At 39.3% G+C, this 27914-nt stretch overlaps 1 protein-coding gene and 1 pseudogene across 50 annotated transcripts in view; one reads left to right on the top strand and one right to left on the bottom strand.

Annotated features, from left to right (window-relative positions):
* The window catches only part of LOC145361429 (calcium/calmodulin-dependent protein kinase type II subunit beta), a 268939-nt gene extending 244099 nt beyond the window's left edge, over positions 1–24840 (top strand). For 26 of the 50 annotated variants that reach the window (XM_080217191.1, XM_080217198.1, XM_080217187.1 and 23 more), the window contains 7 exons: positions 150–263; positions 4414–4497; positions 15091–15126; positions 15592–15667; positions 17429–17523; positions 18477–18711; positions 22963–24840. In XM_080217191.1, the coding sequence (XP_080073317.1) occupies positions 150–263; positions 4414–4497; positions 15091–15126; positions 15592–15667; positions 17429–17523; positions 18477–18709 (638 nt within the window). In that variant the 3' untranslated portion in view covers positions 18710–18711; positions 22963–24840. The remainder of the gene's footprint in view (positions 1–149; positions 264–4413; positions 4498–15090; positions 15127–15591; positions 15668–17428; positions 17524–18476; positions 18712–22962) is intronic. The other 24 variants (XM_080217228.1, XM_080217224.1, XM_080217219.1 and 21 more) reach the window with 3 other exon arrangements.
* On the bottom strand, positions 813–988 carry LOC145361464 (U2 spliceosomal RNA; annotated as a pseudogene).
* Positions 24841–27914: the final 3074 nt, after the last annotated feature.

Genomic DNA, 27914 nt, shown 5'->3' with positions numbered 1-27914 from the left:
ATCACATTGCTAAATTTTTTAACTTGTCCAAGGTGCAGCTTGCTGAGCAATATCATAACCTGTAATAAATAGCCTGCCATGCTTTCACTTGTAGCAGTTGTTTAAAACCCTGCATGTTATTATATCATCTCTTCACCTTCCATCCTCAGCTGCAAAGTTCACAGATGTTTTAAAGAGTGTGCGGCGAGGGTCCGCACCTTTTGCTGAATCTGAGGGCGGCCAGTCTGTTCAGACACCACCTCTCATACCCTTCTCCACCCCTTGTAAGTAAGCAAGAAGTGATCCTGACTGAGATTCTTCATTCCACAGAAGAGTCAGAGAATGCTATGTGCTTACAGCATGTGGAAGGCATGTGTCTTATAATTGACAGTGATCCAAAACTTATGCTGGATGTTAATTTAGTACATGAGTATGTAATTAAGCATTGCTTATGACTCGCGTGGGCTCTTGTTACCAAGCAGCAGTGAGTAGAACGATGCAAGCAATTTGGTACTTAATTTCAACCTGAGCTTTTAACCATAAGACAAATTTAGTGGCGTGATAGAAATAGTAGAGCATTACAGATTACATGAAATCATCCAGGTGCTAAACACAGCTTCTTGAAAAATGCCTGATATATTTACATTCCTGGATAATAATCAAGTTTGTAATATTTGATAACTGTTACTTGTTCATTCCTTTTTTTTTGTTTTTGTTCCAATTCAATCAAATCGAGTCCAATTCAGAATCTCAACAAGTTGAGACATTCCTGATCCAAGCTGACAAGACAGGGTCTCTCCTGTCTTGGGCTTGATCTACATGATCCAATCTGATTAGAGTAGACATAACTCCTCCTCCAATGCTTGATCTCATTTGCATCTTAGCCAAAAGGCCGAGATGCCGCTTCTAAAAATTGCTTCAAATTAAGCTAAAACATAACCTAATGACTTCAACCAAGAACAGCATATCAATACTACACTTGATCTAAGCCAAAAGGCTGAGAAACTTAGCACAAATTGAGCTTTGAATAGCAAAGCTAAAATCACTTGTTCCTGAGCCAACTTAAGTTTGCAATCTGTTTCAGAATGAAGATTCCAAAAAGTTGATCCATGCACAAGTATTTAACTCATGGGTGGAATTTTATAGTTCCTCCCGCTGGCAGGATTTTCCACTCCCGGTAGAAGTCAATGGACTTTTATGCTTGCTGCATTTTATGGCCCAGCCACACCATGACCAGGCTGTACAATTCAACCTGTGTTTCCATTCTGAACAACGCTGATCTCTCAGCTAAAGTTGATATTCCCAATACGAATCTGATGCATTTAACTGAAGCACCAGAAAACTGTCCTTAAAATGAATCTGGGTATGTGTAAATATACATGGATCGGGAAGCCATTTGTTTTAAGTGTTCTGTCATTTTTTAAACCAGTGGTTATTTACTGTTAAAATTCATTTTGCTGCACAGAATGTCGCCATTTCCTATTACCTGAACACCTGTGTGTGAAAGTGAAACTTAACAATTTTTCTTCCAATTGTTTTTTTTAGCTACGTTTGGCATGACTTCTTGTTTGAAAATTATGTTTTTACTTTTGAAAGAATTGTGTATCTTAAACTGATTGACGGCAGAATGTAATGTTCTGCCAAACCTCGACTGAATGGCTCTTGTGAACCAGTCACAAAGAAATGCAGGCTAATGGATCCTGAAAAGACTTCCCATGATTACCTCTCCCATTTGCAATGAGGTGTTGCAAATTATTCTGCACCCACCTACATTAACACAGTTGACCTGACAGATGTTAGAAGTTGGTATTTCAACTTGCTGTCCGTTACTTTGGCATTTTCCTTCTGCCTAATGGGTCTACTTTAAGTGAAGCAGATGTGAAACATTTATTTCATATTGAAATATGGCATCTTAGTATAACTTTGTGAAATTGAAATATAAAATGCTGTGACTTTTTATTTTGCGGAAACTTGACAACACGCTTGGGAAGAGGCTGCCAGAACCAGTTTAATATCTGACCTGCTCTGTCTTGAAACTCTATGAATGTGACTTTCCTAAATCTGCATCAGATCTTCATAAATTAATTCACTTTCTTGCATATCCATCCATTTATTTTGCATGTTTAATTTTATGCTGCTTTGCTTAATATCTAGACAATTCCGCTGTACGTTACTATACAACTTCACAAAGTCACAAATAATGTAACCAGCGCTCATGACGCAGCAAGTAGGCTGGTGTTTTGGGCAGATATTATCAAAGCCTTCACTGCTCATGCAATAAAGGTAATGGGGGGGTTAATTATTAAGATTATCTTCTTGTTACTGCTCAGCTCATGGTTTGATCCATCAGTCCTCCCAATAAGGATAACAGAACTGAATACACTGTGGACAGTACGACACAATCCAGTGAAACACAGCAACTGGACTTGGGAGCTTGGACTTGACATTTACTCCAACTTTAGAGGGCCCCCTTCATTTTTATGTTTGCTTCATTAAACAGCACATCTTTGCCTAACGTCACTTTTCAAATTTGGACATCCATGATGGTCAGAATTTTTGGATACTACAAGTTTTGTTTCTTCTCAGTTCCCCATATTACTTCTGAATGCTTCACTAGCCAAGCTTAGTTTTGTCAACAGATTATATTATACTCTTACTATTTGGTTCATTTTATGGCATTTGGGAAGAGATGGTAGCCGTATATTTTAAAAGATGTCAGGATACTCAGCATGTCATCGACTGGATGTGTGATATTGCATTTAGCCTACAGAGTTTTACGAATTGAACTTATTTCAACTTGTGCTGTTATAGTGGCTGCGATCGCATTGCTTATACCATTTCCATTTGAAATAAGAACTGCAACTAACATCCAGGGAATTTCCACTGATCTGTGATTAATCAAGGAATCAACTGAATATTAAAATAGCAGTTCGAGTTTATTATAACTGCAAAAGCAGATCAAGTTTTTAGCTGAGTAAGATTTCATACGCTTGGCAACACAGCATGAATAACCCTCAATTTTGGCACTTTGTTTCCATTATTGAACCAAGATGTGCAGCATGTTTGAGAACTTTTTATTACTGCAACATTACAGTCATTTGCCTTCTGGATCAAATGCTTGTACAGAGCTCAACTGTATCTGAGTTGTTGGTTCAATTACATACTTAGCATTCATTCAATTTTTCCACAGCACAGCCTGACTTCTGCTTTGACATTTTTCGGTTTGCTGTTCATTGGCTGACCAATTTGACACTTAATTCAGAACAAATTATGAGATATCTGCATAACTGTACTTCTAAACTGATCTGGAAAGATCAATTGGTACCATGTGAGATGATTCTCTGAATTAGATTGTAATCCATATATAACAGTAACACAGCAACATTTGGTAGCAAATTTATCGATTAATCTTAAAAGCCATATTCTCTTCTATTTTACCCGAGTCATTACAAAGACAATATGAATCTTATTTTTAAAATCAGACTTCAGAAGTCCTGATTCTGCATATCGCCTTCAGGTGCTAAAGTTGCAGCAATGAGTTCCTGTCCACAATGTTGCACAAAGCAAATTATCTGTCTCATTAAACAGAAGAAAAAGAGAGGGAGACATATTTAGAAATCTTTCTCTCTCTGGGTACCTTCAGGCAGTTGTTTTGAAGCTTGCCAAAGAATGACACAGGATTGCCAAAGCTGATCTGCAAAGAAGAGAGAAAATGAATTGATTACAACTTCAAATCCAGAGGTCCAATGTCCATTAAATTGGACCTTTATTTTGTAAAGTACTCTTCATTAGCTCTTTGTGTAGCAGTACCTAAGTACAATTTTGCTCACTGAAACTGAAATTCGAAGGTCAATGGGATTAGGATCACAGCCATATGATGAGAACCATTTTCAAGTCCAAAATAATTTGAATCTAATTCACCATCTTTGTTACAATGGGGCAGGCAAATTTGATCTTTCTTGTAACTGAATATAATAACAAGAATATGGTTCCAAGAAACTATTAAGAAAAGCAGAATATGCTTCCCTGGTGTCATGGCTTACCTTAACCTTTAAATCAACATCACACATGTTTGCATTCCTGTTTCTGAGAGTTATTGTGCGCAAATTAGTTTCCATGTTTCCTTCAGTAAAACAAGGCCAAGGCTTCAAAAAACACTTCATTGACTGCAAAGCATTTTGGACAGCCTTGTGGTCATGAAAGGTGCAAGATCTTGTTTCTGTGACAGAAGAGTGCGATATGCAAAATACAAAGTTCCACATTTTGGAAATAAAATTATCACACATTTAGAATGTAAATTATTTATTCTTCTTGAGAATATGGCTTTATATTTTTGAAGAAACACTCATTCCCTCAAAGTCTATCCGTTTCTGCTTTAGTCTCCGATATTCTGTGTCTCTTTCACATTTTATATAATTTTTTCCACAAACTCAGTTGCTAAAGGTTTGGACCGTATAAGTGTTAAGAGTCAGTCCAATGACTCCAAGAGACCCCTCAGCTCACCACCTCCAACTCAATGTAAGTGTTACATATATTGGTTCCCAACTCTGTCTGAAAAATGGCTTTCGCTTGCCATTTAAATCATAATGTAATAGTACTTTATTATTATGGCACAACATGGGAAATGATTTACCCCTTACAACTAAGATGAGAACTTATGCAGCTGGATAGTTGCCAAGAGATGGCCAAGAAGTTTGAATAGCGCTCCTGAACTAACATTTTGAACATGTTTCTCCAATGAAGGATGAATTTTCAGGTTTGAGCTGGAATAGAAAAGCAGGGAATACACCCTTATGCACAACCCTACTAAAGATCATGCACTGAAGTGGCCAAGTGTCCAATTATCCAAACCAAATGGAATGGGATTAAGAAGGAAAAGATAAGGGAAAGCGAGTAAGGGTTCTGCAGATTGTGATTAAAATTAAGGATGGCATTGAACAATTCAAATTAGAAAATAACTGGGCTGCAACTGCAGCCTTTTCCCAACAGATTTTTTTTCTAAGGCCGAGAAAGAAATTTGTTTACATCTACACTATTTATTTTGATTGTATAAGCTAATGAAAACTTTCAACTTACATAACTTTTATCTGAACATCACAAAAATCATAAAAGCTGTGCCTAATTAAGGCACTAGTTTTGCAAAGTGTTTCCCAGTTGAAAATAAATGGAGAAGGAACATTTTCACAGGGTTACACCTTGAAAGAGGGCGGCACGGTGACATGGCAGTTAGCATTGCTACCTCACAGCACGAGGTTCCAGGGTTCGATTCCTGACTTGGGTTACTGTTTATGCAGAGTCTGCACATTCTCCCCATGTTTGTGCGGGTTTCCTCCAGGTACTCCGGTTTCCTCCAACAGTCCGAAAGGCGTGCTGGTTAGGTGCACTGACTATGCTAAATTCTCCCTCAGTGCACCTGAACAGACGATGGAGTGTGGCGACTAGAGGATTCTGACTGTAACTTAAACACTTCTCCCAGTGGTGCCTGACTAACTTCTGCATACTACACACTTTTCCTATTGGCATTATGAATGACTGGCACTTAAGAACCGAGTCACCGCTGTTCCAATGTGAGATCGAGTGAAAAAATGATCTCATCCAGTAGCGACTGTTATTATGAACAATGACCATGAATTGCCTTCCTGGTCACAGCTCAAGATGCACAAATCTGGTATGTCAATGATCTGGCTTAAAAAAAGATGGAATTTACAATCCCATCTATTGATTCTATTACCCCAAGTACACTTCCAACTCTGAAACTGACCATTTTCCTACAACTGAACGAAAAGCTCTCTCAAAATTGTGACTGGAATTTGAGGAACAGCATAAAAGTAATTTTCCTGGTGTTTAACTGCAATATTTGTGAATTTTTCTTCTTCATTTTCTCCTAGCAAGACCTTTTTTCGTATGATATCAAAAATGGAAGTACTTTGTCACAGGTTTTAAACATGCTGTAGCTTGTGTTTGAATGATAACTGAATGAGTTGGAAATATAATTTTCAAACTTAAAGGAATATATGGTGCAAGTGTGGTAGGTTCCTTCAGCCCTGATTGTTAATTTGCATCCATTTATACTTTTGGGTTCATTTTAATTAGACTGTCAGGGAATTCCAGCATGTCTCAACTTGTGGCATACACCGGATTTCTTGATAATAATGACTGAACAACAGAAACAACAACTACATGTTTGATGGTTGTTACTTTAATTTCCACAAAACCAGGTGCATTTTTCCACCTGTTTTAATGTTAGGTTGACAAGGTCAAAACTAAAGGTCTCAGGCTCTCTGCTGAGTCTGTGCAGAGAATCATTCTAAATTTCCAGTTCATGACTTTGAGATGGTGGTTTAATCTTCCCAGTAGCTAGATAACATCTCCACTGAGCAACGAGCAGAAGACCACTTGCAAGCAATCTATGTGGCTGAGGCAGTAAACATCTTTAACAACAAATTTGCATTCTGTTTAACCCGCAGATCAAGCAGCATCTGTGGAGTGGGAAACAGAGCTGGCTGATGTTTCAAATTAACCAGAACTGAGGGGAGGTAGAAATGTGATGGATTTTATGGCATTGATTGCGGGAGGGTGCAGGAAGAACTGAAGGGAAGGTCTCGGATATAATAGTGGGCTGGAGAGATTAAATGAAAAAGTTGTCATGGAAAAAAAAGCAAAGGAAGTAGTAATGAAGAAACAAGATATCTCTCCACAGCTGCAACTTGCTCATTTAAAAAACATTTACCTGGGATCTTGCATTATCCTCTCCAACTATGTCCCTGTCTTTGTGGTTACATTTCACGTAATATCACATGTCTCCATTTTTTAAAGTCTCTCATATGGTATTATGCCTTCCATTTTTTTTTCGGTGGCATGGTGACACAGTGGTTAGCACTGCTGCCTCACAGCTTCAGGGACCCAGGTTCAATTCCAGCCTACTCACTGTCTGTGTAGAGTTTACATATTGTCCCCATGTGTGTGTGGGTTCCCTCTGGGTGCTCCAGTTTCCTCCCACAGTCCGAAGGTGTGCAGGTTCGGTTGACTGGCCATGCTAAATTGGCCTTTAGTGTCAAGGGGATTAGCAGGGTAAATGTGTGGGGTGGGATTGTGGTTGGTGCAGACTCGATGGGCCGAATGACCTCCTGCACTAGAGATCCTATGAAATCTTAGCAGTTCCAAATAAATGGAGGGGAATCACTCCAAATGATGATTTGTATTTGAGGAGTCAATGATCATTCTTCCTTTCAGTTCCATAAGTTTTGAATCTAATTTCTCACAAGCAGCAGTGTTATTACAAACGTGGCATAAGTAACTTTTCCTCATCACCAACATCACAGCTTCTAGAGACAGGATGTACTCTTTTCTATTCTCAATTTATCCTTTGATGAGCAGGTAATAATTATTTTAATCCCTCTGCCTGATAAACTCCTCCCTTTGCCATGTTAAGTTCGATTTATAATGAACCAGAGATGACAGCTACAATATCAGAGCATCTGGAAGGGCATAGCTTGTCAAGTAAATCTAATCTGAGGACAGCTGGATAATAATAGCATCTTTAGGTCACTCAGTTTAAATAACAGCTCAGTGTCATGAGTAGAAAGATATGGCTAAGCACTCAGAAATGACCAGCAAAGTGGCAGGTATGTTGAACTGTAAGAACACTTTCTCTAATCATAAAATATTTGGATGTTTCTTGGCATTTGCCAAGAGCATGTTAACTTCAGAAAGCTTGACTTATATTAGTGAAAGATGCTGAGATGAATGGAAAAAAACATCTTGGTCTGCTTTCAGTTGTCTGTAATTATTGGCATTAAGTGCTGTTTCCTTTGGTTGTAAAGAACTATGCTATGATTGTCACCTAACGGGCAGCCTGGAGAAGAAAGCCAATGTTACTGCTCATCTGTATAATTACCCTGTTTAAGATCCTGGTTGATTGTTTGACAGGACACTTCTGTGCATTGCACTGGAGGAGTACTGAAGTGAACCAATCATGACTTAATTCGTAGAAAGCTGATCTGATTAGAACAGGCTTTGTTATGGAGCACTAATTATGTCATGTGCATTATTCAGTGAATGGAAACTTTTCATTCCTTTAAAGATTTTTTGAGTCTTCATTCTGGAAAAATTCAAGCTGGATGGATGATCAAAGAAAAAATACTTCATATTGATTTATTTAATACTGAATGTTTAAGCTTTCCTATTACTTTTTACTTTGTTCTATTTGTTCTAAGTATTTATAACATTTAACAGGAAATTCTGGAAGAATAGAAGTATTTACAAGTATTATGATCTATAAAGTACATCTTTACATTCTATTCTGCTTCTGAGCATTAAAGGCCATGAATGAATGCTTATTTAACCTCCCTTCATTGTAAAGTTGGCCTGTGTTAATATTGGCCACAACCTGTCAATGTAAATTCTGGAAAATGTTGACATGAAATAATGTGAACAGATTTTTTTCCACATTCCAGCCTTTTTACCAAATTGTTCTTTGCCCCTTCCTATGTTTTCCTGGGGAGAATATGTAAGCATAATATCTTTCGTGCTTTTTCCAATACTTTAACAAATCATAGTTCAAGAAACAGAATGTTGGAGAGCAGAGCAGGTCGATGAAAAATCAGAAATGCAGGTTAATATTTCTCCTGTGATGGTGGAAACAGTTAAGGGTCGATACTGAAAATATTATTTCCTCTGTAGATTCTTTGAAATACTTTTATCTCCTTCACAGTTGTATTGTCTGAGTAAAGTACAGGAGATTCTCCCAAACGTTTTTCTTCCATGAAAATATCCTTTTCAATTTTCCTACATTCCCAACAGGGCTTGCTGAATGGCAACTCTAAAACAGCTCTGTTGCGAACTTCTTGTTCCCTTTTCAAGCCAATGGTACTTCAGCCAATCACAGCAGCCAAATTGTAATGTAGGTTCCCTCCCGTCATGCCACTATGTTCATTCTGTGTAAATCAAGCATTAAACAACAAGTGCTTCCTAACCTTTGTGCAGATGCATCAGTGATGATCAAAAGACTGCACCCATTTTATCATGTAATCCTGCCCTACTTTCTTAAGGTAAATAACTTTCATAAGAACATAAGAAATAGAAGCAGGAGTAGGCCATCTAGCCCTTCGAGCCTGCCCCGCCATTCAGTAAGATCATGGCTGATCTGTCGTGGCTCAGTTCCACCTTCCCGCCCTCTCCCCATAACCCTTAATCCCCTCTCTTATCAAAAACCCATCAACTCGCGTCTTAAAAATATTTAGCGAGGCAGCCTCCACCACTTCAATGGGCAGAGAATTCCAGAGATTCACTACCCTTTGAGTGAAGAAGTTCCTCCTCAACTCCATTCTAAACTGCCCCCCCTTTATCTTGAGGCTGTGCCCCCTAGTCCTACTGTCTTTTTTGAGCGGGAAGAGTCTCTCCACCTCTATCCTATCCATCCCATTCATCATCTTATACGTCTCAATGAGATCTCCCCTCATTCTTCTAAATTCCAACGAGTACAAGCCTAGTTTATTCAGCCTCTCCTCATAGCTCAACCCCCTCAACTCCGGTATCAGCCTAATAAACCTCCGCTGCACTCCCTCCAAGGCCAAAATATCTTTGCGCAGGTGCGGCGCCCAAAACTGCACACAGTACTCCAGCTGCGGCCTCACCAATGCCCTATACAGCTGCAGCAAGACCTCCCTACTTTTATATTCAATCCCCCTCGCTATGAAGGCCAGCATCCCATTCGCCTTCCTGACCACCTGCTGCACCTGCAAGCTGGGTTTTTGCGACTCATGCACAAGGACCCTGAGGTCCCTCTGCACCGTCGCCTGCTGCAGTTTCTCGCCACGTAAGTAATAGTCCTTCCTACCATTCTTCCTACCAAAGTGGACCACCTCACACTTGCCAACATTAAATTCCATTTGCCATTTCCTGGCCCATTCGCCCAGCCTATCTAGATCCTTCTGCAGACTCTCCACACCCTCTGCACAATTTGCCGTTCCGCCAATCTTGGTGTTATCAGCAAATTTCGACACCCTACACTCGGTTCCCTCCTCCAGATCATCTATATAAATGGTAAAAAGCTGAGGCCCCAGCACCGACCCCGGGGCACTCCACTAGTCACCATCCGCCAATCCGAATAGCACCCGTTGACCCCCACTCTCTGCCTCCTATTTGACAACCAATCCTCTATCCACGCTAACACCCTACCCCCAACTCCATGTCCCTCGACCTTCTGCAATAACCTCTTGTGAGGTACTTTGTCAAACGCCTTCTGAAAATCCAGAAAGACCACATCCACCGGCTCTCCTCTATCCACCGCCCTAGACACGTCCTCATAGAACTCCAGTAAATTTGTCACACACGACTTCCCTTTAATGAAACCATGCTGCGTCCGCTCTATCAAGCAATTGCCTTCAAGATGCCTCGCAATTTCCTCCTTAATGACGGATTCTAACATTTTACCTACCACAGACGTTAAACTAACCGGCCTATAATTTCCCGCCTTTTGCCTGGCACCCTTCTTAAACAACGGCGTAACATTAGCCGTTTTCCAATCTTCCGGCACTTCCCCGGAATCCAGCGACGTCTGGAAAATAACCACCAAGGCATCCACTATCACCTCCGCCATTTCTTTCAGAATTAAACTAATCTTTCTAAATTAAACTAATCAATCTGACTAGGACAGAACTTCACAGATACCTGACAAGCTCCAGTATTTTTACTAAGCTCTTCATCCTCACGTGAAAGGCATTTGCAACTATTCAACTATGCAGATTACCATATATACTTGTGTAAAAGTAATTTTTTTGATCAAATGTTTCAGCAAAAAGTAGAGGGCTGATTTTTACGAGTAATATTTTTGAGAGGTTGAAATCCATGTATGTTGGAGAGACAACTATTCGCTTAAAACATGAAAAATATTTAACACTTACTGGTGAGCTATGCCATGCTTTCAGAAGGCTAAACAATAGTAGCTGTAACCTCAATTTCTTTTTGGATATGCTGAGTGCTAAACCATACTGAGTGAACAGAGGAAAACACATATAATCCAAAAACAATTGGTAGATTATGACCGTAATATCAGGAAATTAAAATTACTGGTCAAAACAGGTTATTTATCCTAGTGTCAGCTGGTTTAGAGAGCAATATTGGTGGAAACGCCATTCTGACCTGGCCACACAGTTTGTTATGTGTGTTTTATTGCTTGCATCCCCATCTGAATGTATTAGTAACTCTCATTATTTCTTATCTCGTTCAAAGACATAATATGGAGTGTGGTACCACAGAATATTGTGCTTAAAGATTGGGTAATCACACAGTATTGGTATTCTGACTATACCGTCAGGAAATTATAATCACTGATAGTAGCTTGTGTTTACACTAAAATATGAAAATAGCACGCTGTTCTCCTATCCTTCAGAAAGTAGGGTCAAATTACACACAAGGTTATGTTAAAAATTAAGGAGCTTTGGTCGAAGGTCAGGGATCAACTTTTAAATGTGATCGACTATTACTACAATAGAATAGGTATTCCATCCAAACCAATTTCCATCTTTACCTGATGTGCACCAATTCATGCTTTCAGCAGAGGTTGTCGGTTAGTGTTTCGGAATAGGAATCATGACTCAATGTTCTTTCCCCAACCCAGGCAGTGGGTCCACTTTTTCCTCATTGTTCACTTATGGGAATGTGGGCATTGCTGGCATGGTGCCCATCCCAAATTGCTCTTGAGAAGATGCACCACTCTCGTCTTTGTAGTGTGTGGGAACTCCCACAGTGCTGTCCCTCATGCGTGTGCCTCAGAAAATAAACTGATGAATCATTTTCAAATTAATTCACTCTCATTTCTGCCATTTTGGTCTCAGTGGAAATCATGGCCTTTTCCATGTTAATGTCAACAGGTACAAAGAAGAAAAAAATCTTATGAGAGAAAACTGATGTGGACGACTTGTGATTGTACTCTGAAATATTTTCCTGCATGGCATGTTTGATGAAGATTAATTAATCGGGGGGAGAAGAGAGAATTGCATTTATAGCCAAAAAGAAGAAAACATTTCCATCAGTCGTTTTCTATGTATGTTTGTTGGGAACGAATCGCTGTAGGATCATTAGTCTCAAATGAGTCTTGCGTACCAATTTGGGTTTACTGAAACATTTCCTAATTTTCTATGTAATATTTGTCAGTAAAGAAAGGAGGAGCTATTAATATTGTACAGTAACTCTTCATCATAGAATTATCACCAAATTAAATTGTGAAAGAAAAAACATGGTGAATTCAGTGACTCTGGGATACTGCACCTGCGAAATCCATGGTGTTGGCGGAGAGAGGAGGCTGAGTTTGAACTGACGGGAGAAGAGTGCCAACAAGAGTTAAATGTAAGAGGAGATTACTTGTATCAATGTAAGAAAGAAGAGTGCCATCGTGAAATGTGGACAGAAGAGGAAGAAAATGGGAGGAGGAGGGGTGTTGCCTCTGCTGTGATCATTTAAACCTTTTTTAAGATTTAATCGACTGAGCAGTAGAAAGTACCAGTGCAATAGTCATAATCTTCAATTTCTCTGCAAGAAATTAGGAGAAATGCCTGCAATTTATGTTTCAAACTCCTACTGTGTAAATAATGGAAGATCGGGTATATCTACAGCCTAACCAGCCAAAACTCCATGATACTCTTCGTATTAACACAGAAATTGTAAACACTAACACTCTGCAGACTAGAGAACAATTACAAACAAAACTGTAATTACCTCAAGGTATAATCTGATGTCAGCTGCTTTTGAGACCCACATTAGCATCACTGTTTTCCAAGTGGAGGGTTCAATGACAGCGACAGGTTTAAAACTGCCAGAAATCTTCTTTCTCATAGATTATTTGGGCTGCTAGACTTGACAAGATACACACTTAGCTTGCAGACGGCTTGTGCAAGAATTGCACTTGGGGATTTGGCAGTATTTGACATGATATCAAGTGTATAATCAGCCATCATTCATGAATAACCTATTCAGTATTGAACAGTGAACCTCACAGAGCTGTAAAATCACTGTGTTCTGTATGTGTTCTGTTGCTTGGGAAATACAACTTGGATACCATATGAACCCCTGGAAAACTTATCTACTTACTACACTGATCACAACCTCATCTCCAAAAAGCTGATATGCAACCATCACTATACAATGCCATTGTATTTGGAAACATATTTTATACATTGTTTTCTTCAAAACAAAAAAATGATGTTAAAATTAGATAGGAAGAGAGAAAAATCAGTTGTATTCTTGTAGTCTCAAAGGCTGCTGCTGTTTTGACTGAAGTATTTTTCACATCATTTCATGAAATATTAAATCCTTTACTGTATTCAGTCTCAAGACACTCAAAGATAATCCCATGTTAGCACACTAATATGAAGTGAGATGAGTTAAAAATTAATACCTACAGTCTCAATTAGTATGATTCCTTTTTGCCTTAAGTAAAATTGCAAAAGGATAAAACAACCAAAAATTGGGGAGAATTATTGTCAAAAGAGGTATTGGTAAAGTTGCCATGGATGACCATAGGCTTCACTCCCCTTTTTAAATTTTTTTTTATTAGTATCACAGGTTGGCTAACATTAATACCACAATGAAATTACTGTGAAAATCTCCTTGTCGCTACACTCCGCAACCTGTTCAGGTACACTGAAGGAGAATTTAGCATGGCCAATCAAAGTGACCAGCACGTCTTTCGGACTCTGGGAGGAAACTGGAACATCCAGAGTAAACCCATGCAGACACAGGTAGAATGTGCAGACTGAGCACAGGCAGTGAGCTGCGAATCAGACCCAGTTCCTGGCGCTGTGAGATAGCAATGCTAAACACTGGGCCACCATGCCACCCGGAGAGAGCTGACTGATGAAAACCTGAGGATATCCAAACCACAAGCGAGGGACAAGGTTGAGAAAGTGGACCTTCGTGAATAACTTCAGTCGTTTAGCTCAGTTGGCTGGATGGCTGGTTCATGATGCAGAGTGACAGCAACAGTGTGGGGTCTTGTCACATATGCATGCAACATCACAGAGTAATGAGATACAGATCTGTCATCATCATGTAAATATCCAGGTTGTACGTTTAGAGGAGTGCCTCACTTCACGCTATGAGGGTGGGCAAGGAAAAGGTCACTTGGCTACTCTCATAACTCTTAATTGTAGCCTATTGCAGGAGGCTATATGTACTGTGCTCATTGTCTCCCATGGAACATTCTGATATGTGCATGGGGAGCATGGATAGTAATCTCTGTTGTCAGATGACACATTTCAGCCTGGTAAGGGAGTATGTGAAACAATGTTTAGTATTTCAAAGACCCCTGGGTCAAATGCTCTTTGAATGAATTTGAATACTGTCAGAAATCTCTGTGAAGCACTTTTAAGATACCAAACGCCTTTGGCGTTTTCAAATTCATGGAAAGGGGGGGGTTAAATGCCAACTATTTTTGGTCTTCGTAGGGCAAGATGGTGATTTATTTTTCAGAGGAAAGAACTGCAAGACAGTGAACACGTATAATCCTCAAACAAAACTTTTTTGTCCTAATAAAGTGACAAAACTTCATAAGATCTGGGATACTGTCTCTGAATTATTCATGTCATAATTACTTTCCATCACTTGGCTTTAAAGATGCCCCTTAGATGGGCATCGACTCAGTGCATTTTTGTGTTTACATTCAGTACGTGACTACTGAATATAGCGATTCAAACATCTTTTTAATTGTGACCAGAACCTGTTTTACTGACAGTAACTAAGTCAATTTGTGTTTTATGCCCATAGCTGCTATCTCAAATGGCAGAGGTTTCAAGTGCCCTTTAAGAAACAAAACAGTTTAACAGTGCAAGCATTGCAAATAATAATGCAGTTTCAGTGTAAAGTGAGCCATGGCCCCATGATGTATCTTGTTCATGGGTTCTGGGAACATTGCTTAATTGTGTGTTGTGTATTATATGTCTTGTCTCTTGAAAACAAGCAACTAGAAGGACATCACATCTCGGAGAGTCGCAAGTCTTAAGTAATTACCGTACTTTCACGAAAACAACCTGCAGGGTATATCTTTTAAAACGTATTCCAGAGGCAATGTGGCTTATATTCGTGGGCGGGTTATATGTGCGACTTTTTTTGCAGATGGCTGGCCAACTTCGGTCTTCCTACAGGTAAGAGGTAAGTCATTGCAAAAGTGGAGATGGCTAAGATTTTAAACTGTGTGAACAAGGGAATTAGCGTGTTTATGGTTGGGTTTAAATCTTTATGTACATGAATGAGAGGGTAGTTTTATCAGGCATTGTTTCGGGCCATTTTGACGCGGGATGGATTCATTGTGCGGGATTAAACGTGATTTACTTTTGTTCTCAGAAACACATTGTAATAATGGTAATTAGGTTACAGCCCAGGTTTTTTTTCGTGAAATTACGGTAACAATACAAAGTACAAGTTTAAAGTTAATTGTAAAAGTTAGTGTTACCAGCTATTCTAGGCACCAATTTTAATTAGCTACATAATAAAGCAAATTATACTAAATGGGAATTGATACCATTAAGCAGGGATCAAACTGCTAATTTTTTTCCCCAGTAATTGTGATGTTTGGGTGGTATCAATTGTTCCATTTTCTTTTTGATTTATTTTCAGCTCGGAAGCAAGAAATCATCAAGTTAACTGAACAGCTGATTGAAGCTATCAACAATGGGGACTTTGAAGCTTACGCGTAAGTTTAGAGATCATCTTTCCCATTCATTAACACGTCATTACTGCTACCCTTCCAATACCTTGTAGTAATAGAGAGCTATGAAAGGCAAGTAACGGTTACATTGCATAAGTGCCAAGCAATGATCATCTCCAACAAAAGAGCACCTAAGCATCTCCCCCAAGACATTCAATGGCATTACCATTGCTAAATCCTTCATGGTCAACACCCTGGGGGCAAACACTGACCGGAAACATAATTGGATGAGCCATATAAATATTGTGGCTACAACAGCAGGTCAGAGACTGGGAATTAAGTGGTGATTAACTACCCTCCTGACTGCCAAAAGCTTGTCAACATCTACAGGACTGTGATAGAATCCTTCACACTTGCTGAACACAGCTTCATTCAAGAACCTGGGCACCATTTGGAAGAAACAAATGGCTGGATTGACTCTGCATCCACCATATTAAACATTCACACCTTCATCATCAATGCTAATCATGTGTACCAGGCTCCTTCCAAATGCCTGACCTCTACAACCTAGAAGGGCAGGGAGAGTAGATGCTGGGTTTACCATCACCTGCTTGTCTCCTCCAAGCCACACATTATCCTGACTTGGAAATATATATCAGTTCTTTCACTGTCGCTTATCAAAATCCTGGAATTACATTCCTAACAGCACTATGAGAGCACCTCCACAGTTCAGGGTGTCTTACCATCATCATCTCCCGGGCAATTAGGAATAGGCAACAAATGCTGGCTTTGCGACGCCCACACCCTGTAAAATATTTTCAGAATTAAAGTTTCCATGGCAGTTATTGCCATCTGGACATACTTTTGAAATGTGCTCTGATATTGGGTTGGTGTTAGTGTAACCTGTGCGAAGTCCAAATGGTGAGAGACACCCTCTTAAGTTTTGGGACCTGGTGTCTGATGTATAGCCCTAATTTTTGCATTGATATAGATGTAGCAGTAAATTGCATCCTCATGACTACTTATACTTCAGGGCAACAATTCCAAGCAAGTTTCTCCCATATCTTGCTCTTGAATAAATAATTGCATATTGTTTTGGGATTAGGACCCAACAGTAGGCAGGGCAAGAGTATTAAGCACCCAATGTGAATCTTCAATTGGAACTTCACTGCATCGCCCCCTCCACCTCGACAGATTAAGTTTCAAAAATGTATATTGTGCATGAGCAAGAATAAAAATTCTGTATTTATAATTAGGTTTCATAAAAGAATGTGATGATGGTCCATCTCATTGTTCCACAACACCCAGGATATGTACCACTAAAAGAAATGCACATTATAATGAGTAATATGGATCACATGATGTAGTACTCAGTTTTGCTGCAACAGTTACTATATTATTGTATATACAATTTATAGAATCAATAATTATTATGACAGAGTGGGCTTTATTAAAGTACTTTCTTTGGCATTATTTAAAGGTATGTTGGTTCGGAATAATCATACAGATGTATAAATTTATAGACTGTCACATAAAAAGAATATGGAAAATAAAATGAAATTTTGGGAAAGCTTGCAAATGTAAATACATGGCATCTCTCTCTCTCTCTCTTTGTGTATCAGCATATATGGATGCGTAAGAGTAGATATAGATTCCCACGTTTCATGTTTTTTGCTACTCTAAGCGACTGCCTAGTTTGCTTCGTGGTTGCACCAATCCTGACAACAGGTCACTTTTGTCATTGATCATCCTCAGCAGTGTTTAGAATTGACATTTTCATAATGACACTTCTCTTGATCTTTTCAGGAAAATCTGTGATCCAGGACTGACCTCATTTGAACCTGAAGCATTGGGTAATCTTGTTGAAGGGATGGACTTCCACAGATTTTATTTTGAGAATTGTAAGCAATTTTTAACACTGCATGTCATGTAATTTAGTGCTGAATTGGAAAATATTTCATGTAATGAGAAACTAACAGTGTCCTTGCCTGATCTCCTCAGCAGAGTATGTCTTTGTTCCAGTCATGTACCATCATGATTTCTTTCTCCTGAAGCTTAGAATAGTTTGGTTCCTTGATTTCTGTCCATGGTGCTTCTTGTACTCAGTAAATAATTGGTTGCATAGTTTTCCTGGTCTCTGTTCAAAAATTTCCATCACTTTAATACCTTTTGGTGTTTCATCTGATAGTTTGGCTGAAAACTTGTAAAATACGGAGAGAATTTAATGCAGATTTTCTAAATGCGCTCTCAGTGAATACAATTGCTTTGTATGCTATCCCAGCATGCGAGATAGCATCACATATCAGCAGTCTAATTACCACTTGATTAAGAGGCAGCCTCCCAGTTTAGAACTCCGACACCAAAACTGCCAGCCTGTCACATACAAACTGCTACCTCTGCCAGTATCAAAGAAAATTATTTGCCCACCTACCTACCCCAACCCTCCAACATAACACCTCTTATGTTATCCTCAGCGTATACACAAGCTAAAATATAGACAGGCAACTTGACCCAGGCTTTGACTAATTTCACTCAACACTTAACACATTGTGTGCCGGTAATTCGCTGAGTCCTCTCTGCCTCCCTGTGTACTGCCACATCACCCCTGCAATACTGCAGGAAAGTAGTGTCCAATTTCAAATTTATTGGACTGAAGGAGTCAAAAGATGCAGATATTCGGAAAGTTACCATGTTCAGGACTTAAGGAATAATTGCTGCTGATAATAACTGGAAATAAAGAAGCTTTTTCTTATTGTTCTTGTGGAAAATTCCTGTTGATGGGAAGAAACTGAACTGCTAGACTGAAGTGATTACAATTAAAAGAACTGACTATTGTCCTCCTTCTCTTATGTAGTGTTATCGAAAAACAGCAAACCCATCCACACGACTATTTTGAACCCTCATGTTCATCTGATTGGGGAAGACGCTGCCTGCATAGCATACATTCGCCTCACCCAGTATATAGACGTTCAGGGTAGGCCACGGACAACCCAGTCAGAGGAGACACGGGTCTGGCACCGTCGGGACAGCAAATGGCAGAATGTTCACTTCCACTGCTCAGGTTCTCCAGCAGCACCACTCCAGTGAAGGTACAATTTCAAAGTTGGGAATAAATAACAATACAATTGAGAAAGGGAAAACGAGGTAGCTTATAATGGAACATAATGAGCATCAATTGCCCATGCTTGCACACATTTTGTTTTAACACTGGCATGAATTTAGCTTAGTTTGGCCAATTCAGTAGAGAACCTAACTTCCAAATGCCTGAAAGAATGTTTGCTATCCTGTGTACCAGCCTTGAGATTGGGTACTTGAGACTGTCCATAATACAAAAATCACCACGATTAATTTGTAGCAGACTGAGTTCGTAGACAGTGACACACTTGTTTGACATGAATTAGCCGGTGACTTGATCTCCCAAAATGATCGTTTTCTTCTGTTTATTCTTCCTCTCCCCATCACCCACCATTTGACTGTTCCCTACCATCTGCTTAGTTGCTACCACTGGGAGTTCCTCAGAGTTTTGAGAATATGTGTATGCACATATTTATTCCGAAAAACAGTGCAAATACTGCAGCTCCCAGTTACTTCACTAATATAATTTCTCAGCCCAGAATTATAATATTCAGTCTCAACACAAGGCTATTTAATATCCTGCAGGTGAATAAATGGAAAGTAGAGTACACTGCACTCACTGTTCTGAGGACAAGGTTTTATTATTTGTGGTTAAATAGAACACTGCATAAAACAAGGGCAAAATTTTAAATAAACTTGTCAGAATGTGCTGTATCTTCATCTTACATGTGTCTTCAACTTAAGTAAGGCTAATTTATAATGGTACGAGAGAGTTGTACAAGGTGAACTGAGTAAACAAGGTACATGTCAGTAGACAAACAGTGGCAGATATTCAAACAGTCGTGAGCAGTCGCAGATATTCATTCCTGCTCAGCAGGAGTTTATCCCAATCAAAACAGGGTTTCCATGAGAAAGAAACAAAATCCATGTTTAACAAAGGAGGTTAAGGATAATGTTAAATTGAAAAGCAGGATATTCAAAATAGCATGGGACAGCGAGTGCAATGTACTGAACCTTCCACTTATTCACCTGCAGGATATTAAATAGCCTTGTGTTGAGACTGAATGTTATAATTCTGGGCTGAGAAATTATATTAGTGAAGTAACTGGGAGCTGCAGTATTTCCACTGTTTTTTCAGAATAAATATGTGCATACATATATTCTCAAAACTCTCAGGAACTTCCAGTATGGCAACTAAGCGAATGGTGGGTGATGGGGAGAGGAAGAATGAAAAGAAGAAAATGATCACTTTGGGAGATCAAGTCACCTGCCAGTTCTTGTAAAACAAGTGGTTGACCAGAGGACTGGGGAGATTTTAGGATCCAGCAGTAAAAGATCAAAAAGCTCATTAAAAAAGAAGAAAATGAACTTTGAGAAAATATTTGCATGCACAATAAAAATAAACAATCAGCGTTTCTATGGATATACGAATAGGAAGCAGCCGGCTAAGGTAAATGTGGGATCTTTACTGAACAAGGTGGATGAATTGATAACAAGAAACAAATGCTGGGTATGCTAAATAATTTCTTTGCATCAGAACTCACTGCAAATATCTTCCATTACAAATGACTTTCACTGCAAATATCCTTAAGACATCAGATGGGCTGATTTCAAATAACATGGTAAAACTTTCACAAATCCCAAACATAAGGGATAGTATTAGAGAAACTCGAGGGGCTAAAGGCAGACATCCTAAATTTTAGTGAAAATGGCTGTAGAGATAGTCGACCGACCCACTGGTTGAAATTGTTAAGAATTCACTAAATTCCAGGAAGCTGCAGAAGATTGGCAAATGGTCAGTGATGCCATTGCTCAAAAAGGGAGAAAGGCAGAACGCAGGGAACTATCGGCCAATTAGTTTAATATCTGTTATTGGCAATACATGGTCCGAGAGAGGAGTTGGCTAAGGTAGTTAACCAACTTACCCACCTTGTTTGAATATAATCAAACATAGATGGTTTTATGAAAGGTAAATCATGTTTGACAAATTTGCTCAAATTGTTTGAAGATGTTAATAGAGGAGTTAATAGGAGATAGAGAGGAACCTGAAGATGTTGTGTATTTAAATTTTCAAAAGGCATTTGACAAGGTGCCACATAGGAGACTGGTGCATAAAATAAAATCCCATGGACTTGAAGAAAGTGTATTAGCTTGGATTGAAAACTGACTGTCACTTCGAAAACAGACTGTTGGAATAAATGGGTCTTGTTCAGAGTGGAAAGATGTAACTATTGGAATACTGCAGGGATCAGTTCTTGGCCCACAGCTGTTCCCTATTTTCCTGGAGAAAAGAACCGAATGTAAGATTTCCAAATTTGCTGCTGATATAAAGAGAGGTGGAAGGGCATGTTCTGCATCGGGATACAGATAGATTGGGTAACTGGGTGAAAACCTGGCAAATGGAATTTAATGTGGGGAAGTGAGGTCGTGAACTTCAGTAGGAGGAATCAAAAGGCAGATTATTATCTAAATGGAGAGAAATGGGGTAAAGTACAGGGGTTTCAAGGTGTTATAGTGCATGAAACACAAAGCTTAGCAGGCAAGTCCAACAAGTCGTTAACAAGGCAAATGGTATTTTGGCCTTAATTGCAAAGGGATTGGAGTTTAAAACTGTGGAGATTTTATTGCACTTGTACAGGGTGTTAACGAGGCCTCAGCAACATAGTTTTGATCCTGTTACCCAAAAAAGGGCTGGAGGAATATTGGAAGCAGTCCAAAGAAGATTCACCAGGCTAATTCCTGGGATGACAGGGTTGTCCTATAAAGAGAGACTAAATAGATTGAGACTCTATTCCTTGGAGTGTAGAAGAGTGAGGGGTGATCTTATTAAAACATATCACATACAGAGGGGGCTTGACAGGATAGATGGTGAGATGTTTTGCCTCGTGGGAGAGTCTCGAACAAGGGGAAATAGCTGTTTAAAACTGAAGTGAATAGAAATTTCTTCTTGCAGAGGGTAGTGAGTCTCCAGAATTCTCTGCCTGAAAGGGTGGTGGAGGCTGGATCATTAAAAGCATTTAAAGTGGCGGTGGATGAATGTTTGATCAAGTAACAGAAACATGGGGAAATGGCACAGAAGATGAGTTGAGGCATAGATCAGCCATGATTGTATTAAGTGGCAGGGCAGGCTTTAAGGGACTGGTGACATATTTCTGCTTTTAGTTTGAGTGTTCTTGTATAGTTTACTATGACTGTCCCACCTCAGGCTACAAGTCATTATCTCTCCTGATATTGAACGTTTTTCGTACAATACAAAAACAGAAAATGCTGGAAATTTTCAGCAACTCAGGCTGTATTTGTGTGAGAGAAACAGACTGCACATTTCAATGACTTTTCATCAATGTTGTCCAGGACCAAGTCAGTGATGTGGTAGATTTTAGGCATGTACAGAGTTAACAAAGGAGGCAGGAAAGAGGAAAAGGTCAGGATACGATGGAAGACAGGCAAGATTAACTTTAGACAGAATGACGGTGTAAATCAAAAACAGATAATTATTCAACAGAAGAAGCTGTCAAAGGGAATGTCAGAAGCATTGCCAACAGCTGCTGCCTGAAAAATGGTGGCAGACGTTTTGCAAGACTGTAAGAGGAAAAGGACACAGCAAGGATTGTAACGGACAAGTTCAAATCAATTCACCCACCATTTTCTTTTTCCTCCCAACATAATATGGCCTTTGATAGCCTTCTGGACTCAGTGGGCAGGTGGACCAGGCAAAGGTCCATTGGGTGGATATTTCTGGAAATCCTCCCCAGTGAGTCCAACAAACAACAGCACATTCTGTTTTAATTTCACATTTCCAGAAACTGCAGTTCCTGTGGTTCTTGCACAGTATTTCCCACTTATACATCTGATAAACAGAGCAAGTCATTTGGGGAGACTCATAATATCTGGTCAAGCTTTTAGTTCCTTCAAAACACATCCTGTTTTCTACATCACACTGGGGTGACATCAAGCACGTAATGTAGATTTGAAAGTGCATGGCATGCTGTGTAGAATGACTGTTATACCTGCATTTTAAAACCAGCATTGAATCTAAAACATGTGTGAAATGTTTCAGTGCAACATCAAGGCTGTGCACCAAAAATTACCTTCATTCCTTTCATTGCCATACATAAAAGTGACTGGTAAACAAAAAAGCTCCATTTTGATGTCATTATCTTTTTACTATGCTCTTGCTACTGGGCCAAGTTGCAAGTAAAATTGATTATTGTTCAGAAAGGGCTGGAAGATTCTACTTTGAATTGATTTTAAAAATGTCTCTGCAGAGCTGAAGAAGTTGGCAGAGTTCTGGCCCAAGCAACCATTCAAGCTGAGCCACAACCTGGTGGCCTCTGAAGACCAGCAGTAACATGCACGTGTCCGCATGCACATTATGCTCCTGGTGGCTGCATAATTGTCACGTTCGTGGAACTATATGGTGTTTCTTTCGATTGTCTCAAGATGTAGACATTAACAAAAAAAAGAAAAAAAATCTACAAAATGAAAAATGGCTACTGTATATGTACTTTATATAATTCACATTTGATGGCAGTGATTTGTACAATTCATTCAAAACATTTGCCAAAGCATGAAGGTTAAAATTTAATGGTGATCATCCTAACGTTGGAGGGTTAGTGTTCCATTTTATATTTTCTTGTACACTAAAGATGTGTCACTTATTCTTTTGAAATCTTAAGTTCTGACATAGTTACACTTGACTCAGTAAAACTGTAAATGAGGCGCTGTCACAGCCACTGATAATTTTGGATGGTTTTAAGGCAGAAGGCAGCCAATTGAATTAAGCAGCCAACATTTCATTCAAACGGGCCTCTCAACCACTCTTTAAAATGTGGAACTATCACTTCTGAAATGGTCTTCTGCCATCACCAAATTGTCACACAGGGTTGTCTCAGTGCAACTAGAGTATATGAAGAAACACAGCAACCTGATTTTTCATTTCTTAGACCTTGTGTGTACTGTATTGGGGGAAAAAATAGCTCTGTTTATGGATTTTTCTCTTGTTTCATGTGAAATGTGTTGATTTGATATAATGACGTTCAAAGAAAAAGTTAATTTAAAAGGTCAACAGGTACGTCAGCTGAGATATAAGTGATCTGTGAAAACTCAAAAAGCTCGGGAGAACTCCTCCCTGGCTGTGTTCATTTAAGAAGTGAATAAGTTAATTATATCATGTTGAAGTAGCAAGATCTAATTCAGTGTTCTTGACTGTTTTGTTATACTGTGCTACCAACTCTAGGATTTAAAGAAAAACCTGTTGCCATTAGTTAAAATTGTATATGCATTTTTACAAATGCATGTTATATATTTATAGCCAATAATTTTTGTGTTTAACTTGCCATGGGTTCAGATGATGTACTGAGCTTTATTGTTTTCAAATTGCACAGTCTTGGATGCGTGTAGTAATACAATCTGATGCCTGAGTTCAGTCTGGCTGGATGGCCTCTCAGAAAGGCATGATCACTTTGTGGTTTCTTTGTTAAACTCGTGTAGGAAATAGCTTATTGAAATAGCCAAAAAAAATGTTTTTTTGCATGACATAATTAACCCCGTTGGTTTCAAAACTGATTGCCTGTAGAGCTCTACATTTCTCTTTCCTTCTCCTTTCTGAGCTTTGTAACAGCATAAAATCTTCTTTTGTCTGCTGATGTGTAATGGAAACCTGGTTTGCATGCACTCGATCAACCGCTTAACAATTTTGTGCAGGGCTGTGGAAACGCATTGAGAGGACTCCTCTTATCGTGTTTTTATGAATGTTTTAAATTAGACAGCTTAGGGGTCTTAAGTGTAATGAGCTGTGTGTGGATCATATTTTTTTATTTTTTTTACAAGGGCTGTGGAACCCATGAATTAAACAAATGAGTTTTACCTCATTTAATGCCTCGCGTGGCTTGAAGTGTGGAAATGCTGATTTTGCTGGAGATATTTTTACGGTTGAAAATGATGGACTATATTTGCTTTTTACACAGCAACTTGCCTGAATATGAAATGTGATTTTTTTTAATTATTCAAGTTCTCTGCAGCTGAAATTCTGTCAGGTCTGGTTTATATGAGGACAAAAAACATTATGTTACAGGATGTGGTCTATGTGTTCCTCTCACCATTTAAAACTGTTGATATGTTAGAAATAAAACTTGACAATATGACTACAGCGTGAACGTACTATTTTGTTAATGATTTATATTGTAATGATGCTGAATATACATTGAAATACAGCCCTTTTGCAGTCTGCAAGAGTGACAGCTCTCTACTTGATATACCATAAAAATTCTGAATTCCAGCTGTTAGGTGACATTTGATCATTATTTTGAGAATGAGCAAGAGCCCTTCAGTATTCCATTACAAAATGTAATATTTTGCAGGTACACCGAGTTTTTAACGAAACTAAAGTGACCACTTTTGATGCATACTGCCAACAACGAGACACTAACCCCAGGAGGATGGATAAATCCAATAAAAATAGATCTTTGTCACCCTTGTGAGATACTCAGTATTTGATACTTGACCCAGGCAAGTCTGCATTAAACCAGTGCATTTCTGATTTATGAGCCAGCCTGGTGCACAAATGCAACACTGACAGTGAAGACAGCTTTGACACTGATTTGCTCGTTTTTCCTCCTACTCACCCTAAGCTAACTCTAAATGCTAAAGACTCATTCCAGTCTATTTTCATTTTGTTGAGTATTCCTGTGATTGTACGTGTGCTCAAGGCAGGTATTAGTACGAAATAAAATTATTCAACCTAGGTATTGCTCGAAGAAGAATCTATAATAATGCCTTGCTCAAACAGAATGTTTCAAAATATTTGAGTCAGTGAATTTGCTTTGAGTGCAGTTACTATTCTTTTGAAAAAAATACAAGATCAATTTGCATACCCAAAGGTCACAGAGTAGCGGTAAAAGAGCAATTCATCTGACTTTATTGGTCATGATTGCAAGATGAATGTTGGTCAGTATCACGCTTCTTCCCTTTGAGTAGTGCTCTGGGATGTTGTCCATCCACCTGAGTGTGCAGACAGGGGTCCCAGTTCAACATCTCATCGAAAAGGCAGCATCACTGCCTTCCACCTTACTGAAATGACCAGGATTATGTGGTCAATTCCTGGGAATGGATTTGAACCCACAACTTTCCATCTCGGTCATAAGAGTGTTTCCACTAGCCAGGGTTGTCACTGAGAATGACTAAGTTCTGCAGATTGACTAAATGACTGATGGGGCTAAGTTGCCCTGAGTGTGCCAAGGTGTGTAGGTTAGGGGGATTAGCAGGGTAAATACTTGGGGTTACTGAGAATAGGTCTGGGTGCAATTTCGCCTTAATGTCAAGGGCATTATGTGGGGTTACAAGGATAGGGCTTGGGTGGATTGGTGTCGGTGCAGATTCAATGAGCCGAATGGCGACTGTTTCTTTAACTAAGTACCATCAACCACTATTTTTATAATGAGGTGAAATTAATGTTGAATTATCAGACGTACTGTGTACTATGGACAGAATTTTATGCACCTCCACATCAGGTTTCATGGCGAGGCAGTGGACCAGCAGTGGGATCTTCCGATCCCGCCTGTCAACAGGTTTCCTGTTGTATTCGTGGTGAGGTTTGCTATCAGTGGGACCAGAAGATCTTGCCAGTGGCAATGGCCAGAACCAGGTGATGCAAATAGTATCTTCGTTATTAAACTGCAGGCCACCCAACATCCCTTTCCTTCCTGGTTTTCATGTGATATTGTTAGCAGTTCTCCCTCCCCAGAGATTGTTCCCTCCTTCTGCCAGCGTCATCACCCACCTCAAAAAAAATCAAATCTTGACTTCTCTGGCCTTGCAAACTCGTGCTCCATGTTGCAGAATACCTCAAATGTATTGATACGTCTGAAGTCCTTGCCCATTTTTCCATCAAATCCCATGTTTGAGCCATGCATTAAGTTTCAGCAGACAGGATCTTTATAAAATTCATAAATGGCAATCCATGTAATCAACTTGTCATGAACTGTCCCTTCTCATTTTTCTTCGCTGCCACTTTTGATGACTACACCATCTTCCTCTAATGTCTCACTTCCTTTGTCCAGCTGCCTCACCTGGTTCTATTCCCAGAAACGTAATTGTGGCCAGAGAATCTCCTGCAAGAGCATTCTTCCCAGTCCTTCATTGTTATCTTTGCTATCCTCCAAAGATCTATCTGTCCTTGATTTTCATTTATATACTGCCCCTCAGTGACATTATCAGGTTCAACATGTACACTGACAACACACTGCTGTGCATCACCACCACTGCCTTTGATTTGCCATGCTTCTTGGCTGATATCCAGTTTTGGGGAAAATAAAGGGGAGACCAAACAATTATCCTTGGCCCTCATCACAAAGGCCATTCATTGTCAATGACCTTCCTCTTGCAGGCCATGATCTTTGTTAAACTCTCATGCATATTCTCATCCCTCTGTTATTTCCTCCAGTTTTACAATCCTCTGACATTTCCGTAGTCCAGGAGTATGGTTAAGTTTTAAGTGTATTTATTTGTGTCATAAGTAAGCTTACCCTAACATTGCAAGATACTGTGAAAATCCTAATGCTGTAGCAAAAGGAATTTAAATTGAATTAATTAAATAAATCTAGAATTAAAAATACTGGACTACTGGATTGACATTGAATTCATCTGCTTCACTAACACAATTTAAAGAAGGAAATCTGCTGTCCTAACCTGATAAATGACTTGAATCAAAATAGTGTGCTTATTCCTAACTGCCATCTGAATACAGCCCAGTAGGCTACTCAGTTCTTTTATCACAATGGTACAAAAGGTAGGAATGAAAAGGGGCAGATCACATGAATACAACAGCCAATAAAGCCCAGTCACTCTGCAAACTCATCCTCAGTGACATCTGGGACCTTGTGCCAAAACTGCCTAGAACATTCATGCTGTTACAATCACACCTTGATCCAACATCTGCTATGTCCTGTCCCAGTGACAGGTCAGACTGACCAGAGATGACAACACAGTTGTATACAGTCAGGCCAAAGTGGTCCAACGTGAGTCAGGAAACATCTGCTTTCTAGTACCCTCTTTCAACTGATGAATCAATCAGTGCACAACTTGGGAAAAAGCACTAAGGATAAAAAGGAAACATCATACTCTGGTGGTAACTTCGATGTTCAAGTGTGACTTGTTAGCAGCACTGCTTGCCAAATTGGACAAGTTCTGAATTGAATTGCTGTCATGCTGGATTTTTAGC

The sequence above is a fragment of the Carcharhinus amblyrhynchos genome, chromosome 34, assembly GCF_965287045.1.
Source record: "Carcharhinus amblyrhynchos chromosome 34, sCarAmb.v2.hapA, whole genome shotgun sequence".
NCBI lineage: Eukaryota > Metazoa > Chordata > Chondrichthyes > Carcharhiniformes > Carcharhinidae > Carcharhinus > Carcharhinus amblyrhynchos.
The sequence above is the reverse complement of the archived record's forward strand: the minus strand, read 5'-3'. Positions and strand labels throughout refer to the sequence as shown.